The following is a 17,917-nucleotide window of genomic DNA, read 5'->3' on the forward strand; positions in this document are numbered from 1 at the left end:
CCAAAAATGAAAATACTGCCCCCTAGATACAAGAAGTTTTATTAAACAAACTAGAAATAACGAGTTAGTAAACCCACAATACAATCCAATCCATGTGTACTCAGTGTATAGCAAGCAGTTTAGCAGTTACACTGGCGGGCCCCGGTGGCAATAAGAGGAGGAAGGTCCTCCCTTCCTGTTAAGGACAATAAATACATTTCAAATGTCATATTATACATATAAATTGTACAGTGTGCAAATACAAGTACAAAAGGGAAAATAAATAAATATGGGTTGTATTTACAGTGGTGTTTGTTCTTCACTGGTTGCCCTTTTCTTGTGGCAACAGGTCACAAATTTTGCTGCTGTGATTTCACACTGTGGAATTTCACCCAGTAGATATGGGAGTTTATACAAATTGGGTTTGTTTTATAATTCTTTGTGGATCTGTGTAATCTGAGGGAAATGTGTGTCTCTAATATGGTCATACATTTGGCAGGAGGTTAGGAAGTGCAGCTCAGTTTCCACCTCATTTTGTGGGCAGTGAGCACATAGCCTGTCTTCTCTTGAGAGCCAGGTCTGCCTACGGCGGCCTTTCTCAATAGCAAGGCTGTACTCACTGAGTCTGTACGTAGTCAAAGCTTTCCTTAAGTTTGGATCAGTCACAGTGGTCAGGTATTCTGCCCCTGTGTACTCTCTGTGTAGGACCAAATAGCATTCTAGTTTGCTCTGGGTTTTTTTGTAAATTCTTTCCAAAGTTTCAAGTAATTATCTTTTTTGTTTTCTTTTTGTTTTCTCATGATTTGGTTGGGTCTAATTGGTCTAATTGTGCTGTTGTCCTGGGGCTCTGTAGGGTGTGTTTGTGTTTGTGAACAGAGCCCCAGGACCAGCTTGCTTAGGGGACTCTTCTCCAGGTTCATCTCTCTGTAGGTGATGGCTTTGTTATGGAATGTTTCCTTTTATCTCTCTCTCTCTCATTCTCCTCTCTCTCTTTCTTTCTCTCTCTCTCTCTTCTCTCTCTTTTCTCCTTCTCTGTCTCTCTGTCTCTCTCTCTCTCTCATTCTCCTCTCTCTGTCTTTCTCTCTCTCTCTCTCCTCTCTCTTTTCTCCTTCTCTTTCTCTCTTTCTCCTTCTCTCTCTCTCTTTCTTTCTCTCTCTCTCTCTCCTGTAGCTGGGTGACTCTCTGAATCGTCAGTTTGAGGCAGTGTGTGAGACCATGTTTGGAGAGATTGAGAGTCAGGCGGTGGAAGCCTTGGATCTACCTGGATGCTTCCGGACCCGTTCCCATAGTTACGTCCGCGCCATCCAGGCCGGCTGTTCCCAAGACGACGACTGCCTGTCCGTCTTCTCCATATCGGGACCCCAGGGTAGCATCAAGGGAGGAGCCAGTGAGTTTGTGTGTGTGGTACCGGGTATCAAACCCATCTGTGTTAACGCTTTAGATCCAAAGAATTAGAACTCAAGTCTTCAGGTCAGGAAATACAACTCATCCTAATAGGATTGTTCCCACACACACCGCTGGGCTAGTCTCTCTAGTCATTCCTCCGTACTCTGTATCCTCTCTCTCTATATCTCCCTCTCTAAATTTCTCTATCTCCCTCTCTCCATTTCTCTATTTCTCCATCTCCCTCTCTCTATCTCCCTATCTCCCTCTCTACATTTCTCTATCTCCCTCTCTCCATTTCTCCATCTCTCCATTTCCCTCTCTCTATCTCCCTCCCTGGTTTAATCTCTCTCTCCTCTGTCTCCATAACGATGACTGGAATGTTTATTATTATCATCATTACTCACTGTCTCCAGCTGCTCTCCTGCTCTCCCTCTCTCCTTCCCTTATCTCTCCTTCTCTCCTTCCCTTATCTCTCCTTATTTCCTTCCCTTTATCTCTCCCTCTCTCCTTCACATATTTCTCCTTCTCTCCTTCCCTTCTCTCCCTCTCTCCTTCCCTTATCTCTCCTTCTCTCCTTCCCTTTATCTCTCCCTCTCTCCATCCCTTATCTCTCCTTCTCTCCTTCTCTTATCTCTCCTTCTCTCCTTCCCTTTATCTCTCCCTCTCTCCTTCCCTTATCTCTCCTTCTCTCCTTCCCTGTATCTCTCCTTCTCTCCTTCCCGTTATCTCTCCTTCTCTCCTTCCCTTATCTCTCCTTCTCTCCTTCCCTTTATCTCTCCCTCTCTCCTTCCCTTATCTCTCCTTCTCTCCTTCTCTCCTTCCCCTTATCTCTCCCTCTCTCCTTCCCTTATCTCTCCTTCTCTCCTTCCCTTATCTCTCCTTCTCTCCTTCCCTTTATCTCTCCCTCTCTCCTTCCCTTCATCTCTCCCTCTCTCCTTCTCTTTGTTTCTCCCTCCCTCCTTCCCTCTATCTCTTCCTCTCTAACTTTATCTCTCCCTCTCTCCTGGGGTGGCAGGTAGCCTAGTGGTTAGAGCATTGGGCCAGTAACCGAAATCTCAGTCTCTCCCTCTCTCTTTCAAATCAAATCAAATCAAAAGCAAATTTATTTATAAAGCCCTTCTTACATCAGCTGATATCTCAAAGTGCTGTACAGAAACCCAGCCTAAAACCCCAAACAGCAAGCAATGCAGGTGTAGAAGCACGATGGCTAGGAAAAACTCACTAGAAAGGCCAAAACCTATGAAGAAACCTAGAGAGGAACCAGGCTATGTGGGGTGGCCAGTCCTCTTCTGGCTGTGCCGGGTGGAGATTATAACAGAACATGGTCAAGATGTTCAAATGTTCATAAATGACCAGCATGGTCGAATAATAATAAGGCAGAACAGTTGAAAATGGAACAGCAGCACGGCCAGGTGGACTGGGGACAGCAAGGAGTCATCATGCCAGGTAGTCCTGAGGCATGGTCCTAGGGCTCAGGTCCTCTGAGAGAGAGAAATAAAGAGAGAAAGAGAGAATTAGAGAAAGCATACTTACATTCACACAGGACACCGAATAGGACAGGAGAAGTACTCCAGATATAACAAACTGACCCTAGCCCCCTGACACATAAACTACTGCAGCATAAATACTGGAGGCTGAGACAGGAGGGGTCATGAGAGACTGTTGCCCCATCCGAGGACACCCCCGGGCCAAACATCTCTCACTCTTTAACTTTATCTCACTCTCACCTTTTCTTCTCTGATGTCTAATCCTTCTTGTGTTCATACTCTCTATTTCATTTCCTTTAACTCTCCTCAGAGTTCTCTCTTCCTCGTTATCTCTCATCTGTTCTCTTTCCGTTTTCCCTTTGTTTTCTTTCTCTGTCGTTCAATCTTATTTTCTGTCGTCTAGAATCTACTGTGTGCGTGTGTGTGTGTGTGTGCGCGTGCGTGTGCGTGTCCTATGTGTCTCTCTCCAGTGAGCTATCATCAGTACTTTACAGGGCTCATATTTTCTGGCTTAGACCTGAAAATCCCCCAGAGATTTATCAAAGCTGCTGTGAAGAGTCAAATACAACACTCACAACACACACACTCACTCACTAACTCACAACACCCACCCACTCACACACTCACACACTCACTCACACACTCACTCACACACACACACACCCAAGCAGAGAGCTTTTCTTTTTAGGTGAGGCTCATCACTTCTTCCTGAGACAAGTGGGTCGGAAATGAAGAAGCTAGGGGAGCAAAGCGTTTAAAAACGCTGTGTATCCACTGCAGAGGACTGTGTGTGCTTGAGGTTCCTCATTTCAATATTCCTCACAGGAAATGGCTTTATCTTCTTAAGAAAATAGTACAGTTAGCTCAGAGGAACAGACATACTGTATTCAGAGGAAGATACTGACAGCTTTCTCATTTATTCTCTCTCCCTCTCTCGCACTTTTCTCTCGTTCGCTCTGTTTGTATCTTTCTTTCAGTCTCTCGCTGTCTCTGTCTCGCTCTCTCTCTCTCTCTCTCTCTCTGTCTCTCTCTCTCTCTCTCTCGCTCTGTTTATCTTTCTTTCAGTCTCTCTCTCTCTGTATCTGTCTCCCTCTCTCTCTCTCTCTCTCTCTCTCTCTCTCTCTCTATCTCTCTCTCTCTGTGTCTGTGTCTGTGTCTGTATCTCTCTCTCTCTCTCTCTCTCTCTCTGTCTCTCTCTCTCTCTCCTTTCTCTCTCTCTCTCTCTCTGTCTGTATCGGTCTCTCTCTCTGTATCTCTCTCTCTCCCTCTCTCTCTCTCTCTGTCTCTCTCTCTCTCTCTCTCTATGTCTCTCTCTCTCTCCTTTCTCTCTCTCTCTCTCTCTCTCTCTCTCCTCACAACATGCACCACACCACATGGGCTTCTGTCTCTAAAATGGAGGATGTATTTTAGCAGCTGGTTTTTCAAATGGCAGTGATTACAATCTCTTTCTTCTCTCTGTCTCTATTCTTCCTTCGCTTTCTGTTCATCCTTCTCCTCCCTTCTCTCTCTTTTCATACCCTTGATTTTGGTATCATTCTACAATGTTTAGATTCAGATAGTAACTATTGATTATATTCTTCCTCTCTCCCTCTCTTTCTCCCACTGTCTCCCTCTCTCCATCTCTCCCTCCCTCTCCCTCTCTCCACCTCTCCCTCCCTCTCCCTCCCTCCCTCTCCATCTCTCTCTCCCTCTCTTTCTCCCACTGTCTCCCTCTCTCCATCTCTCCCTCCCTCTCCCTCTCTCCACCTCTCCCTCCCTCTCCCTCTCTCCCTCTCCATCTCTCTCTCCCTCCCTCTCCATCTCTCTCTCCCTCCCTCTCTCTCTCTCTCCCTCCCTCTCATATCTCTCTCTCTAACCCTTCATCTTCCTCTCCATCTCCCCCCCCGCCCTCCCTTCTCTCTCTCTCTCTCTCTCTCTCTCTCTCTCCAGTTTTTCCAGACCGTAAGGGTGGCCCTCCCCCCTCCCTCCTCGTATGTCCAAGCCTATCATCTCTGTGAGGGCTCAGAGTAGTACAGAGTCTACCCAGGATACCTACTTCCAGAACACAGGCCAGCCTGCCCTGGGACGACCCAGGCAACACCATAGCCACTCTGTCGACCTGGGAATCACTGATGGTAAATCAACTAAGTCTAAATGCACCTTTTGCATAAATTCAGAACATTTTGGATGAGTGAGATTTGGATGAGTGAGATTTGGATGAGTGAGATTTGGATGAGTGAGATTTGGATGAGTGAGATTTGGATGAGTGAATGGGTAAACTTGTGGAGGATTGAGGCCTCCCGAGTGGCACAGTGGTCTAAGACACTGCATCGCAGTACTAGCTGTGCCACTAGAGATCCTGATTTAAGTCCAGGCTCTGTCGCCGCCGTCCGCGACCAGGGGACCCATGGGGCGGCGCACAATTGGCCCAGCGTCGTCCGGGTTAGGGGAGGGTTTGGCCGGCAGGGATGTTTTCTTGTCCCATCACGCCGGCCAGGCGCATGCATGCTGACACGGTCACCAGGTGTACGGTGTTTCCTCTGACACATTGGTGCGACTGGCTTCCGGGTGTGTCAAGAAGCAGTGCGGCTTGGTTGGGTTGTGTTTCGGAGGACGCACGGCTCTCGACCTTCACCCTCTCCTGAGTTCGTAGCAGCGATGGAACAATCAATTGGTAAAGAAAAGGGGTCAAAAAATGAAATACGTATATAGTATCTATACACTGCCGTTCAAAAGTTTGCGGTCACTTAGAAATGTCCTTGTATTTGAAAGAAAAGCTATTTTTTTTGTCCATTAAAATAACATCAAGTTGATCAGAAATACTGTGTAGACATTGTTAATGTTGTAAATGACTATTGTAGCTGGAAACAGCTGATATCTTATGGAATATCTACAGAGGCCCATTATCAGCAACCATCACTCCTGTGTTCCAATGTTGTGTTAGTTAATCCAAGTTTATCCATTTTAAAAGGCTAATTGATCATTAGAAAACCCTTTTACAATTATGTTAGCACAGCTGAAAACTGTTGTCCTGATTAAAGAAGCAATAAAACTGTCCTTCTTTAGACTAGTTGAGTATCTGGAGCATCGGCATTTGTGGATTCAATTACAGGCTCAAAATGTCTAGAAACAAAGACTTTTCTTCTGAAACTCGTCAGTCTATTCTTGTTCTGAGAAATAAAGGCTATTCCATGTGAGAAATTGCCAAGAAACTGAAGATCTCGTACAATGCTGTGTACTACTCCCTTCACAGAACAGCGCAAACTGGCTCTAACCAGAATAGAAAGAGGAGTGGGAGGCCCCTGTGCACAACTGAGCAAGAGGACAAGTACATTAGAGTGTCTAGTTTGAGAAACAGATGCCTGACAAGTCCTCAACTGGCAGCTTCATTAAATAGTACCCGCAAAACATCAGTCTCAACGTTGACAGTGAAGAGGCGACTTCAGGATGCTGGCCTTATAGGCAGAGTTGCAAAGAAAAAAAGCCATATCTCAGACTGGGCAGAGTTCCTCTGTCCAGTGTCTGTGTTCTTTTGCATATCCTATTATTTTGTTTTTATTGGACAGTGTGGCTTTTTCTTTGTAACTCTGCCTGTGTGTCTGGTCAGACCTCCAGGGGATCCAGTCCAACTACATCATGTATCTCCTGTCTGTCTCTGTAGTTGTGGTGTCTGGTCAGACCTCCAGGGGATCCAGTCCAACAACATCATGTATCTCCTGTCTGTCTCTGTCTCCGTAGTTGTGGTGTCTGGTCAGACCTCCAGGGGATCCAGGGAAGGAGGTTACTACACAGGACCAGGACAAGGCCGCTCCCACCAGCACTCCAACTCAGCCGAGAGTCTGGACGGGGTCCTCCGGGGCGGGCGTGAGCTGATGTCCTATGGAGGAGGAGGACAGGGACCCATCAGAGTCAAACATAGTGGCTCCGCGGATAGTCTCCTGGAGGGGCCCAGGGGAAGGGAGAGGGGAGAGAGGGATATGAGGCGGGCAGGGGGGAGTCTGTGGAAGTCTGCCTCCCTCCCACAGAACAGTATGGTGCTGAGTAAGATGGGAGGAGGAGGAGGAGGAGGAGGAGGAGGAGGAAGAGGAGGAGGACAGGAGGAGAACAAGACGGAGGGAAGAGGAAGGAATTGGAGGCCTTCTATCGCTGTACAGGTTTGAGGAGGGCTTTTTTACGTGTCATTTTTTTGTTATAGAGATATAATTTATTCCCATGTTTCTGTTTGTTTATTTCACTGTGTTGTTTGTTTGAATGAAATCTGACCTTTGACCCTGTGTGTCAGGTGGACAGCACGGGGACCCTGACAGACTCGGACGCGGAGAGCAAGGCTCTGAGAGAGGTTCACTCTATAGGAGTGCAGGTGGAGGAAGACAAGAGGTACTGTTATAATTACAGCTTAATAACACACATTAAAGGTTAACAAATGGCTTTACAGCTCACTCCACTGTAAGGAGAAATATTGTTTTTTTTTACACCAAGTCTAAGAGAGGAGTTGTATTCTTCCTCACTGCCTTCATATCTACTCTCGCTCTCTCGCTCTCTCGCTCTGTCGCCCTCGCTCTCGCTCTCTCTCTCTCTGTCTCTCTCTCTGTCTCTCTCTCTGTCTCTGTCTCTGTCTCTCTCTCTCTCTGTCTCTGTCTCTCTCTCTGTCTCTCTCTCTGTCTCTCTCTCTGTCTCTCTCTCTGTCTCTGTCTCTCTCGCTCTCTGTGTCTCTCTCTCTGTCTCTGTCTCTGTCTCTCTCTCTCTCTGTCTCTGTCTCTGTCTCTGTCCCCCTCCCTCTCTCTGTCTCTCTCCCTCTCTCTCTCTCTCTCTCGCTCTCACTCTCTCTCTCGCTCTGTCTCTGTCTCTGTCTCTCTCTGTCTCTCTCTGTCTCTGTCTCTTCCTTTCTGTCCCCGGGTGTCACAATCTCACCCTTTTCCGGGTGTATACACAGTAGTCATGGTTACACCCAGTTATTATCGAAGTTGAATCTGACAAAGGAAAACATTCCTTCAATCTCCCTCATCTGTCTGTCTCTGCATGAATAGTGTCCGTGTGTATTTACAGTAGATACAGCCCAACCCTCCTCCCCTCTTTCCCCTCCTCTCCTCCCAGGCGTGCTCGGTTCAAGCGCTCCAACAGCGTGACGGCCGGCGTCCAGGCAGACCTGGATCCAGAGGGGGGTTACCCAGGCCTCACCATCACTGTACCTACCCAGGATAAGAGCCTCCAGTTCCCAGGCCTCACCATCGCTGTTCCTACCCAGGATAAGAGCCCCCAGTTCGGCTGCTCCTTCCAGAGACACTCCTCAGAGCCAGGGTCAGCCGACCAGTACGCAGAGTACCACCGCACGGTCAGTGGTTGGGTTGGGTTGGGTTAGTTAGTTAGTTAGTTAGTTAGTTAGTTAGTTAGTTAGTTGGTAAGTAAATGAGCTAGTTGGTTTGTTAGCAAGTTAGTTGGATAGCAGTTGGTTAGTTACTTAGTTGGTTAGTTGGTTAGTTTATTAGCAGGTATTTATTTAGTTAGTTAGCAGTTAGTGAGTGAGTGAGTTAGTTAGTTAGCAGTTAGTGAGTTAGTTAGTTAGCAGTTAGTGAGTTAGTTTGTTTGTTAGCAGTTAGTTAGTTTGTTTGTTTTTTAGCAGTTAGTTAGTTGGTTAGTTGGTTCGTTTATTTGCAGGTATTTGTTTCATTAGTTAGTTAGTTAGTTAGTTAGTTAGTTAGTTAGCAGTTAGTTGGTCTGTTAGTTAGTTAGTTAGTTAGTTGGTTGGTTTATTTGCAGGTATTTGTTCCGTTAGTTAGCAGTTAGTTAGTTAGTTTATTAGTTAGCAGTTAGTTAGTTAGCTAGCAGTTAGATCATTGGTTAGTTAGTTAGTTAGTTTATTAGTAGGTATGTATTTAGTTAGTTAGCAGTTAGTTAGTTAGCAGTTAGTTAGTTCATTAATTAGTTAGTTAGTTGGTTAGTTTATTAGCTGGTATTTATTTATTTAGTTAGTTCATTAGTTAGTTAGTTAGCAGTTAGTTAGTTGGTTGGTTGGGTAGTTAGTTAGTTAGTTAGTTAGTTAGCAGTTCATTAGTTAGTTAGTTAGTTGGTTAGTTTGTTAGTTTATTAGCAGGTATTTGTTCAGTTGTTAGCAGTTAGTTAGTTAGTTCGTTTGTTAGTTCGTTAGTTTGTTAGTTCGTTAGTTAGTTAGTTAGTTAGTTAGTTAGTTAGTTAGCATTTTGTTGGTTAGTTAGCTAGCTATCAATTAGGTAGATAGTTAGTTAGTTTGCTAGTAGTAGTTAGCATCTCTAGCTCCTGCGTAAGGATAATATGCAACGGCAGTTTGGCTGCTTTATGTTTATTATTTTCAATACATCATTAAAGAACGTATCTACTTCCTGTCTTCTTCATCCCCATTGGGACTTCAGTACATCATTAAAGGACTTATCTACTTCCTGTCCTCTTCCTCCCCATTGGGACTTCAGTACATCATTAAAGGATTTATCTACTTCCTGTCCTCTTCATCCCCACTGGGACTTCAGTACATCATTAAAGGACTTATCGACAATTGAAGTCAGAGGATTACATACACCTTAGCCAAAAACATTTCAACTCAGTTTTTCACAATTCCTGACATTTAATCCCAGTAAAAATTCTGTTTTAGGTCAGTTAGGATCACCACTTTATTTTAAGATGTGAAATGTCAGAATAATAGTAGAGACAATTATTTATTTCAGCTTTTATTTCTTTCATCACATTCCCAGTGGGTCAGAGGTTTACATACACTCAGTTAGTATTTGGTAGCATTGTCTTTAAATTGTTTCACTTGGGTCAAACATTTCAGGTAGCCTTCCACAAGCTTCCCACAATAAGTTGGATGAATTTTGGCCCATTCCACCTGACAGAGCTGGTGTAACTGAGTCAGTTTTGTAGGCCTCCTTGCTCGCACACACTATTTCAGTTCTGCACACAAAGGTTCTATTAGATTGAGGTCAGGGCTTTGTGATGGCCACTCCAAAACCTTAACTTTGTTGTCCTTAAGCCATTTTGCCACAACTTTGGAAGTATGCTTGGGGTCATTGTCCATTTGGAATACCGATTTGCGACCAAGCTTTAACTTCCTGACTGATGTCTTGAGCTGTTGCTTAAATATATCCACGTAATTTTCTTACCTCATGCATCTATTTTGTGAAGTGCACCAGTCCCTCCTGCAGCAAAACCATCCCACAACATGATGCTGCCACCCCTGTGCTTCACGGTTGGGATGGTGTTCTTCGGCTTGCAAGCATAACCCTTTTTCCTCCAAACGTAACGATGGTCATTATGCCCAAACAATTCTATTTTTGTTTCATCAGACCAGAGGACATTTCTCCAAAAAGTATGATCTTTGTCCCCATGTGCAGTTGCAAACCGTAGTCTGGCTTTTTAAAGGTGGTTTTGGAGCAGTGGCTTCTTCCTTGCTGAGCGGCCTTTCAGGTTATGTCGATATAGGACTCGTTTTACTGTGGATATAGATACTTTTGTACCTGTTTCCTCCAGCATCTTCACAAGGTCCTTTGCTGCTGTTCTGGGATTGATTTGCACTTTTTCGCACCAAAGTACGTTAATCTCTAGGAGACAGAACGCTTCTCCTTCCTGAGCGGTATGACGGCTGCGTGGTTCCATGGTGTTTCTCCCAAGGATGAACCAGTCTATTAAAAATAATTCTGAGGTCTTGGCTGCTTTCTTTTGATTTTCAGAATCACTGAGTTTGATGGTAGGCCTTGAAATACATCCACAGGTACACCTCCAATTGACTCACATGATGTCAATTAGCCTATCAGAAGCTTCTAAAGTCGTGACATAATTTTCTGGAATTTTCCAACTTTTTTAAAGCACAGTCAACTTAGTGTATGTAAACTTCTGACCCACTGGAATTGTGATACAGTGAATTATAAGTGAAATAATCTGTCTGTAAACAATTGTTGGAAAAATGACTTGTGTCATGAACAAAGTAGATGTCCTAACCGACTTGCCAAAACTATATTTTGTTAACAAGAACATTTGTGGAGTGGTTAAAAAACAAGTTTTAATGATGTATGTAAACTTCCGACTTCAACTGTGCTTCCTGTCCACTTCATCTCCATTGGGAATTCATTACATAATGATAATCCCTCCACTTCTTCCTATTAAACAACAGAAAGTTACAATCTTCACTTAAAAGTATCCTCTCCATTAAACTAACTTGACTTGCTTTGAATTAAACCCTTTTATTATTTTAGGGAGCTTAAGTCACAAACTTCCTCGATCAGGTTCTGTGTTGAGTTGTTTAATGTTGAGCTAAGCCTTACCTTACCTTACCTTATCAACTAGCATAACTGGTTGTTTAATGTTGAGCTAAGCCTTACCTTACCGTAGCTTATCAACTAGCATAACTGGTTGTTTAATGTTGAGCTAAGCCTTAGCTTATCAACTAGCATAACTGGTTGTTTAATGTTGAGCTAAGCCTTACCTTACCGTAGCTTATCAACTAGCATAACTGGTTGTTTAATGTTGAGCTAAGCCTTACCTTACCTTAGCTTATCAACTAGCATAACTGGTTGTTTAATGTTGAGCTAATCCTTACCTTACCGTAGCTTATCAACTAGCATAACTGGTTGTTTAATGTTGAGCTAAGCCTTACCTTACCGTAGCTTATCAACTAGCATAACTGGTTGTTTAATGTTGAGCTAAGCCTTACCTTACCGTAGCTTATCAACTAGCATAACTGGTTGTTTAATGTTGAGCTAAGCCTTACCTTACCGTAGCTTATCAACTAGCATAACTGGTTGTTTAATGTTGAGCTAAGCCTTACCTTACCAACTAGCATAACTGGTTGTTTAATGTTGAGCTAAGCCTTACCTTACCGTAGCTTATCAACTAGCATAACTGGTTGTTTAATGTTGAGCTAATCCTTACCTTACCTTAGCTTATCAACTAGCATAACTGGTTGTTTAATGTTGAGCTAAGCCTTACCTTACCGTAGCTTATCAACTAGCATAACTGGTTGTTTAATGTTGAGCTAATCCTTACCTTACCGTAGCTTATCAACTAGCATAACTGGTTGTTTAATGTTGAGCTAAGCCTTACCTTACCTTAGCTTATCAACTAGCATAACTGGTTGTTTAATGTTGAGCTAAGCCTTACCTTACCTTAGCTTATCAACTAGCATAACTGGTTGTTTAATGTTGAGCTAAGCCTTACCTTACCGTAGCTTATCAACTAGCATAACTGGTTGTTTAATGTTGAGCTAAGCCTTACCTTACCTTAGCTTATCAACTAGCATAACTGGTTGTTTAATGTTGAGCTAAGCCTTACCTTACCGTAGCTTATCAACTAGCGTAACTGGTTGTTTAATGTTGAGCTAAGCCTTACCTTACCGTAGCTTATCAACTAGCATAACTGGTTGTTTAATGTTGAGCTAAGCCTTACCTTATCAACTAGCATAACTGGTTGTTTAATGTTGAGCTAAGCCTTACCTTACCTTAGCTTATCAACTAGCATAACTGGTTGTATAATGTTGAGCTAAGCCTTACCTTACCTTAGCTTATCAACTAGCATAACTGGTTGTTTAATGTTGAGCTAAGCCTTACCTTACCGTAGCTTATCAACTAGCATAACTGGTTGTTTAATGTTGAGCTAAGCCTTACCTTACCGTAGCTTATCAACTAGCATAACTGGTTGTTTAATGTTGAGCTAAGCCTTACCTTACCGTAGCTTAACAACTAGCATAACTGGTTGTTTAATGTTGAGCTAAGCCTTACCTTACCGTAGCTTATCAACTAGCATAACTGGTTGTTTAATGTTGAGCTAAGCCTTACCTTACCGTAGCTTATCAACTAGCATAACTGGTTGTTTTAATGTTGAGCTAAGCCTTACCTTATCAACTAACATAACTGGTTGTTTAATGTTGAGCTAAGCCTTACCTTATCAACTAGCATAACTGGTTGTTTAATGTTGAGCTAATCCTTACCTTACCGTAGCTTATCAACTAGCATAACTGGTTGTTTAATGTTGAGCTAAGCCTTACCTTATCAACTAGCATAACTGGTTGTTTAATGTTGAGCTAAGCCTTACCTTACCTTACCTTATCAACTAGCATAACTGGTTGTTTAATGTTGAGCTAATCCTTACCTTACCGTAGCTTATCAACTAGCATAACTGGTTGTTTAATGTTGAGCTAAGCCTTACCTTATCAACTAGCATAACTGGTTGTTTAATGTTGAGCTAATCCTTACCTTACCGTAGCTTATCAACTAGCATAACTGGTTGTTTAATGTTGAGCTAAGCCTTACCTTACCGTAGCTTATCAACTAGCATAACTGGTTGTTTAATGTTGAGCTAAGCCTTACCTTACCGTAGCTTATCAACTAGCATAACTGGTTGTTTAATGTTGAGCTAAGCCTTACCTTACCGTAGCTTATCAACTAGCATAACTGGTTGTTTAATGTTGAGCTAAGCCTTACCTTATCAACTAGCATAACTGGTTGTTGCTACTGGTTGTCTCTAGGTGCACACCCAGGGCCAGTGGACCTACAGAGAGGACTATGTTCAGGATGGTTACGCTACAGACAACCACCAGATCCCCCCGCTGCCCCCGCGGGCCCACTCCCCCCTGCCCCTCGCTGCGGACCGTGGAGGCTGGACAGGTACACCCCAGCCCTCACTGGAGGGGGGCCCCCGGAGTCTGCCTGACTCTGGTCGCGCCTCGCCCTGTCTGAGAGACGGAGAGTTTTTCCTACGCCTCCTTCAGATGGAGGTGGAGAGGATGGAGGGATGGTGTCAGAACATGGAGAGAGAGGCGGAGGAGAACGAGCTGCCGGAGGAGGGTGAGGAAAGGGGGGGGGGGTTGGATGAGGGGTGGGGACTGTCAGAAAGAGGACTAAGTTATAGGAAATACGGACTGGTTTAAACCTCAGCTCACAAATTACACACGTTTTACTTTCTACTTCCTGTGTACTGACTCCCCCTCTTCCTGTTTCCTGTGTGTTTCCTGTCCAGTTCTGGAGCTGATCCGTAACGCGGTGGGCAGTGCCCAGATGCTCATGTCTCAGAAGGTCCAGCAGTTCTTCCGTCTGTGCCAGCAAAGCGTGGTGGGTGGGTGGGTGTGTGCGTGCGTGTGTGCGTGTGTTCGTGTGTGTGTGTGTATGTTTTTGGTTTTACTATCTTTGTGGGGACCAGAAGTCCTCACATGGATAGTAAACCAAGGGGGGAAAAACTCATACAAGCGAGGACATTTCCCCACAAGGAAAAAGCCTATTTTAGGGTTAGTTATGGTTAGGGGTTATGGTTAGGGGTTATGGTTAGGGGTTAGGGGTTATGGTTAGGGGTTATGGTTAGGGGTTACAATTAGGGTTAGGGGTTATGGTTAGGGGTTACAATTACGGTTAGGGGTTAGGGGTTATGGTTAGGGAGTGTCTGTGTTCTCTATGTGTTCTCTGTCTACCTATGAAGAACTCATAGCCCTGGCCATTTATTCTACAGTTTATTCACAGTTTTCTCCTAACTGGTTCTTATGATTCCCACCCTACTTATGAATTATTTATTTTTTACCCTTCCCTCCACCCCTCACCCCTCCAGGACCCCTCAGCATACCCCCAGCCCACCTCTCAGGACCTGTCCGGGCTCTGGGACCTGCTCCAGCTCAACATGGAAGACGTCAGGGTCAAGTTCCAGCACCTCCAGAGTCTCAAGGACTCCGGCTGGAGGCTTCCCCCAGACAAGAAGGTGAGAGCTGGGGTGTCGGCTTGACCCTGCTGCCTCCTGATCCTGGGTCATTCCCCAGAGTGTGAAGATGGCAGTGTGTCAGAGAGTGGCACAGATGGTGCCCCCGCGAGCAAGCCCTGGCTGTGAAACTGCACAACGTCATAAGAAATTGAGGAGAGAGGCTTTGAGCCGAAATGGCATTGAGCTCTAAAGCTGTGTGTTAGTTCTGAATGAAAGGAACTGAGCCTGTTTGAGCTAAAATGACTGAGTGTTGTTTCCAAGCTTTATGGCAAAACTTCTAAAATGCAGTGCATTCAGAAAGTATTCAGACCCCTTGACTTTTTCCACATTTTGTTACGTTACAGCCTTAATCTAAAACTGATTAAATTTTCCCCCTCAATTCTACACAATAATACCCCATAATGACAAACCAAAAACAGGTTTTTAGAATTTTTTGCAAATGTAAATTTAAAAAAAATAAATAAAATAAACTTAAATATCACATTTACATAAGTATTCAGACCCTTGACTCAGTACTTTGTTGAAGCACCTTTGGCAGCGATTACAGCCTAGAGTCTTCTTGGGTATGAAGCTACAAGCTTGGCACACCTGTACTTGGGGAGTTTCTCCCATTCTTCTCTGCAGATCCTCTCAAGCTCTGTCAGGGTGGATGGGGAGCGTTGCTGCACAGCTATTTTCAGGACTCTCCAGAGATGTTCGATCGGGTTCAAGTCCGGGCAATGCTTCACCGTATGGATGGTGCCAGGTTTCCTCCAGACGTGACGCTTGGCACTCAGGCCAAAGAGTTCAATGTTTGTTTCATCAGACCAGAGAATCTTGTTTCTCATGGTCTGAGTCCCTTAGGTGCCTTTTGGCAAACTCCAAGTGGGCTGCCATATGCCTTCCTTCTGGCCACTCTTCTGTAAAGGCCTGATTGGTGTGCTGCAGAGATGGTTGTCCTTTTGGAAGGTTCTCCCATCTCCACAGAGGAACTCTGGAGCTCTGTCATAGTGACCATCGGGTTCTTGGTCATCTCCCTGACCAAGGTCCTTCTCCCCCGAGTGCTCAGTTTGGCCCGACGGCTGACTCTAGGAAGTGTCTTAAACTTCTTCCATTTAAGAATGATGGAGGCCACTGCGTTCTCGGGGACCTTCAATGCTGCAGAATGTTTTGGAGCCATTCCCTGGATCTGTACCTCGACACAATCCTGTCTCTGAGCTCTACGGACAATTCCTTCAACCTCATGACTTGGTTTTTGCTCTGACATGCTGTGGGACCTTATATAGACAGGTGTGTGCCTTTCCAAATCATGTCCAATCAATTTAATTTACCACAGGTGGACTCCAAGTTGTAGAAACATCTCAAGGATGATCAATGGAAACAGGATGCACCTGAGCTCAATTTAGAGTCTCATAGCAAAGGGTCTGAATACTTCTGTAAATAAGTTATTTCAGTTATTTCAGCTCTTAGTCATTATATTGTATTGTGTGTAGATGGATGAGTAAAAACGTAACAAAATGCTCTGTGTTGTTTATTTACATCTGATATATTGTTTTTAGGAGAGACAGGAAGTTCTACACTCCCAGTAGCATCTATGAACTATTGTTCTTCCTCTGTTTATCCACGTCCTGACACTGGTGTCGTTATTCTGTCTTTTTTACCTTTGTATTGTTTAATGGTTTATTGTTTAATCTCATTATTTGTCTGTCCGCCCCTACAATCTTCTATTTGATCTTCTCATTTTCTCACTCAACCCTTTCCCTCATTCTCCCTCATCTCCCTCATTATCCCATGACCCTGCTCCATCCTTCCATAATGTCCACCCCTCATCCCCCTCTTCCTCTCAACCCCCTTCCCCTCATCCCCTTCCTCTCATCCCCCTCTTCCCCTCTTCCTCTCATCCCCCCTTCCCCTCATCCCCCTTTTCCCCTCATCTCCCTCTTCCCCTCATCCCGCTCTTCCCCTCATCCCCTTCCTCTCATCCCCCTCTTCCCCTCTTCCTCTCATCCCCCCATCTCCCTCTTCCCCTCATCCCGCTCTTCCCCCATCCCCCCCTCCTCTCATCCCCCTCTTCCCCTCATCCCCCCTTCCCCTCATCCCACCTCCCCTCATCCCCCTCATCCCACCTCCCCCCTTCCCCTCATCCCCCCCTCCTCTCATCCCCCTCATCTCCATCTTCTCCTCATCCCCCCTCCCCTCATCCCCCCTTCCCCTCGTCCCCCTCATCCCCCCTCACCCCCCCCCACCTCATCTCCCTCAGGATGACAAGAAGCTTCCTCCCCCACTACCAAAGAAGCCAGCTGGGGGAGTGAGCGGCAGTCTCCGTGCTGACAGCGTCAACGACCTCTCAGTGGAACGAGGGGTAGGAGGAGTCGGAGGGGTGTTGGTGATGGCCCGTAGCGGGGGTGTGGGACGGGCCGTGCCTATCCGGGAGAAGTCCTTAGACCTGGGGGACAGACAGAGGACTGAGGCACGCAGGAGACTGCTCCAGACCAAGAGGTCCTCTTCCTTCAGACAGAACTCAGCCACGGAGAGCGCCGACAGCATCGAGATCTACATCCCAGAGGCTCAGACCCGGCTCTGAACATGGTGATACAGCCCTTTATCCCAGTGAACAGAACCGACCCGACGCCTGGGACAGCCTAAATATAGAGATATAGCTAGCTATCCCAACCTAGAACGACCACAACCATTGAGATCTACATCCTGGAGGCTCAGACCCAGTTCTGAACACTGGAACCAACTAAACGTGGAGATACAACCTATTTTCTGAGGATCCTAGATCAACCAAAACTCTCCCAAGTTCCATACACTGATCCCCCCTCTCCCAATGACGATATGGGCCATACTGACTTTCTCAAGCCGTCACTGTTGGGGGATGCTGGGTCCCATCGTCATGGCATTCCAAGGACGAGGCAAGACAGAAGGGGAGAGCCATTTGTGCCCTGGAACTTTGAATCCCCAATAAACAAACACAAACAATCTGTAGCGAGAATGATGACTACGGGGATCACAGTTGACTCCACACACACATTTATTTCCCTCATCTTAGTCGGGGGGAGAGAGAGAGAGCTGTAAAATACAGTGACAGTCACTGAAAGGTGTAGTCATGCAATAGTAGCATGTCTGTGCATGCCTGTCCACCTATAGCGTAGCCTAGCCAAGCCTGGAATAGCCTAGCCTATCTTAGCCTCTTTGCTCATCTTAGCCTCTTAGCCTATCTTAGCCTCTTAGCTCATCTTAGCCTCTTAGCCTATTTTAGCCCATTTTAGCCTCTTAGCTCATCTTAGCCTATCTTAGCCTCTTAGCTCATCTTAGCCTCTTAGCCTATCTTAGCCTAGCTTCCATCTTCACAGGAAATAAGGGCTTCACAAATCTCAACCACTCTTGTGGGCATGGAGCAG

At 45.2% G+C, this 17,917-nt stretch overlaps 1 protein-coding gene across 1 annotated transcript in view; it reads left to right on the forward strand.

The window, feature by feature from the left end:
- Positions 1–17,097, forward strand: part of LOC139372808 (disks large-associated protein 3-like) — a 315,407-nt gene extending 298,310 nt beyond the window's left edge. The window contains 10 exon segments of the mRNA XM_071112612.1: positions 1,150–1,366; positions 4,782–4,811; positions 4,814–4,966; positions 6,570–6,985; positions 7,114–7,208; positions 7,926–8,163; positions 13,318–13,636; positions 13,809–13,900; positions 14,388–14,534; positions 16,774–17,097. Coding sequence (XP_070968713.1) covers positions 1,150–1,366; positions 4,782–4,811; positions 4,814–4,966; positions 6,570–6,985; positions 7,114–7,208; positions 7,926–8,163; positions 13,318–13,636; positions 13,809–13,900; positions 14,388–14,534; positions 16,774–17,097 — 2,031 coding nt within the window.
- The last annotated feature ends 820 nt before the right edge of the window (positions 17,098–17,917 follow it).

This window comes from Oncorhynchus clarkii, chromosome 18, assembly GCF_045791955.1.
Source record: "Oncorhynchus clarkii lewisi isolate Uvic-CL-2024 chromosome 18, UVic_Ocla_1.0, whole genome shotgun sequence".
NCBI classification, from domain to species: Eukaryota; Metazoa; Chordata; class Actinopteri; order Salmoniformes; family Salmonidae; genus Oncorhynchus; species Oncorhynchus clarkii.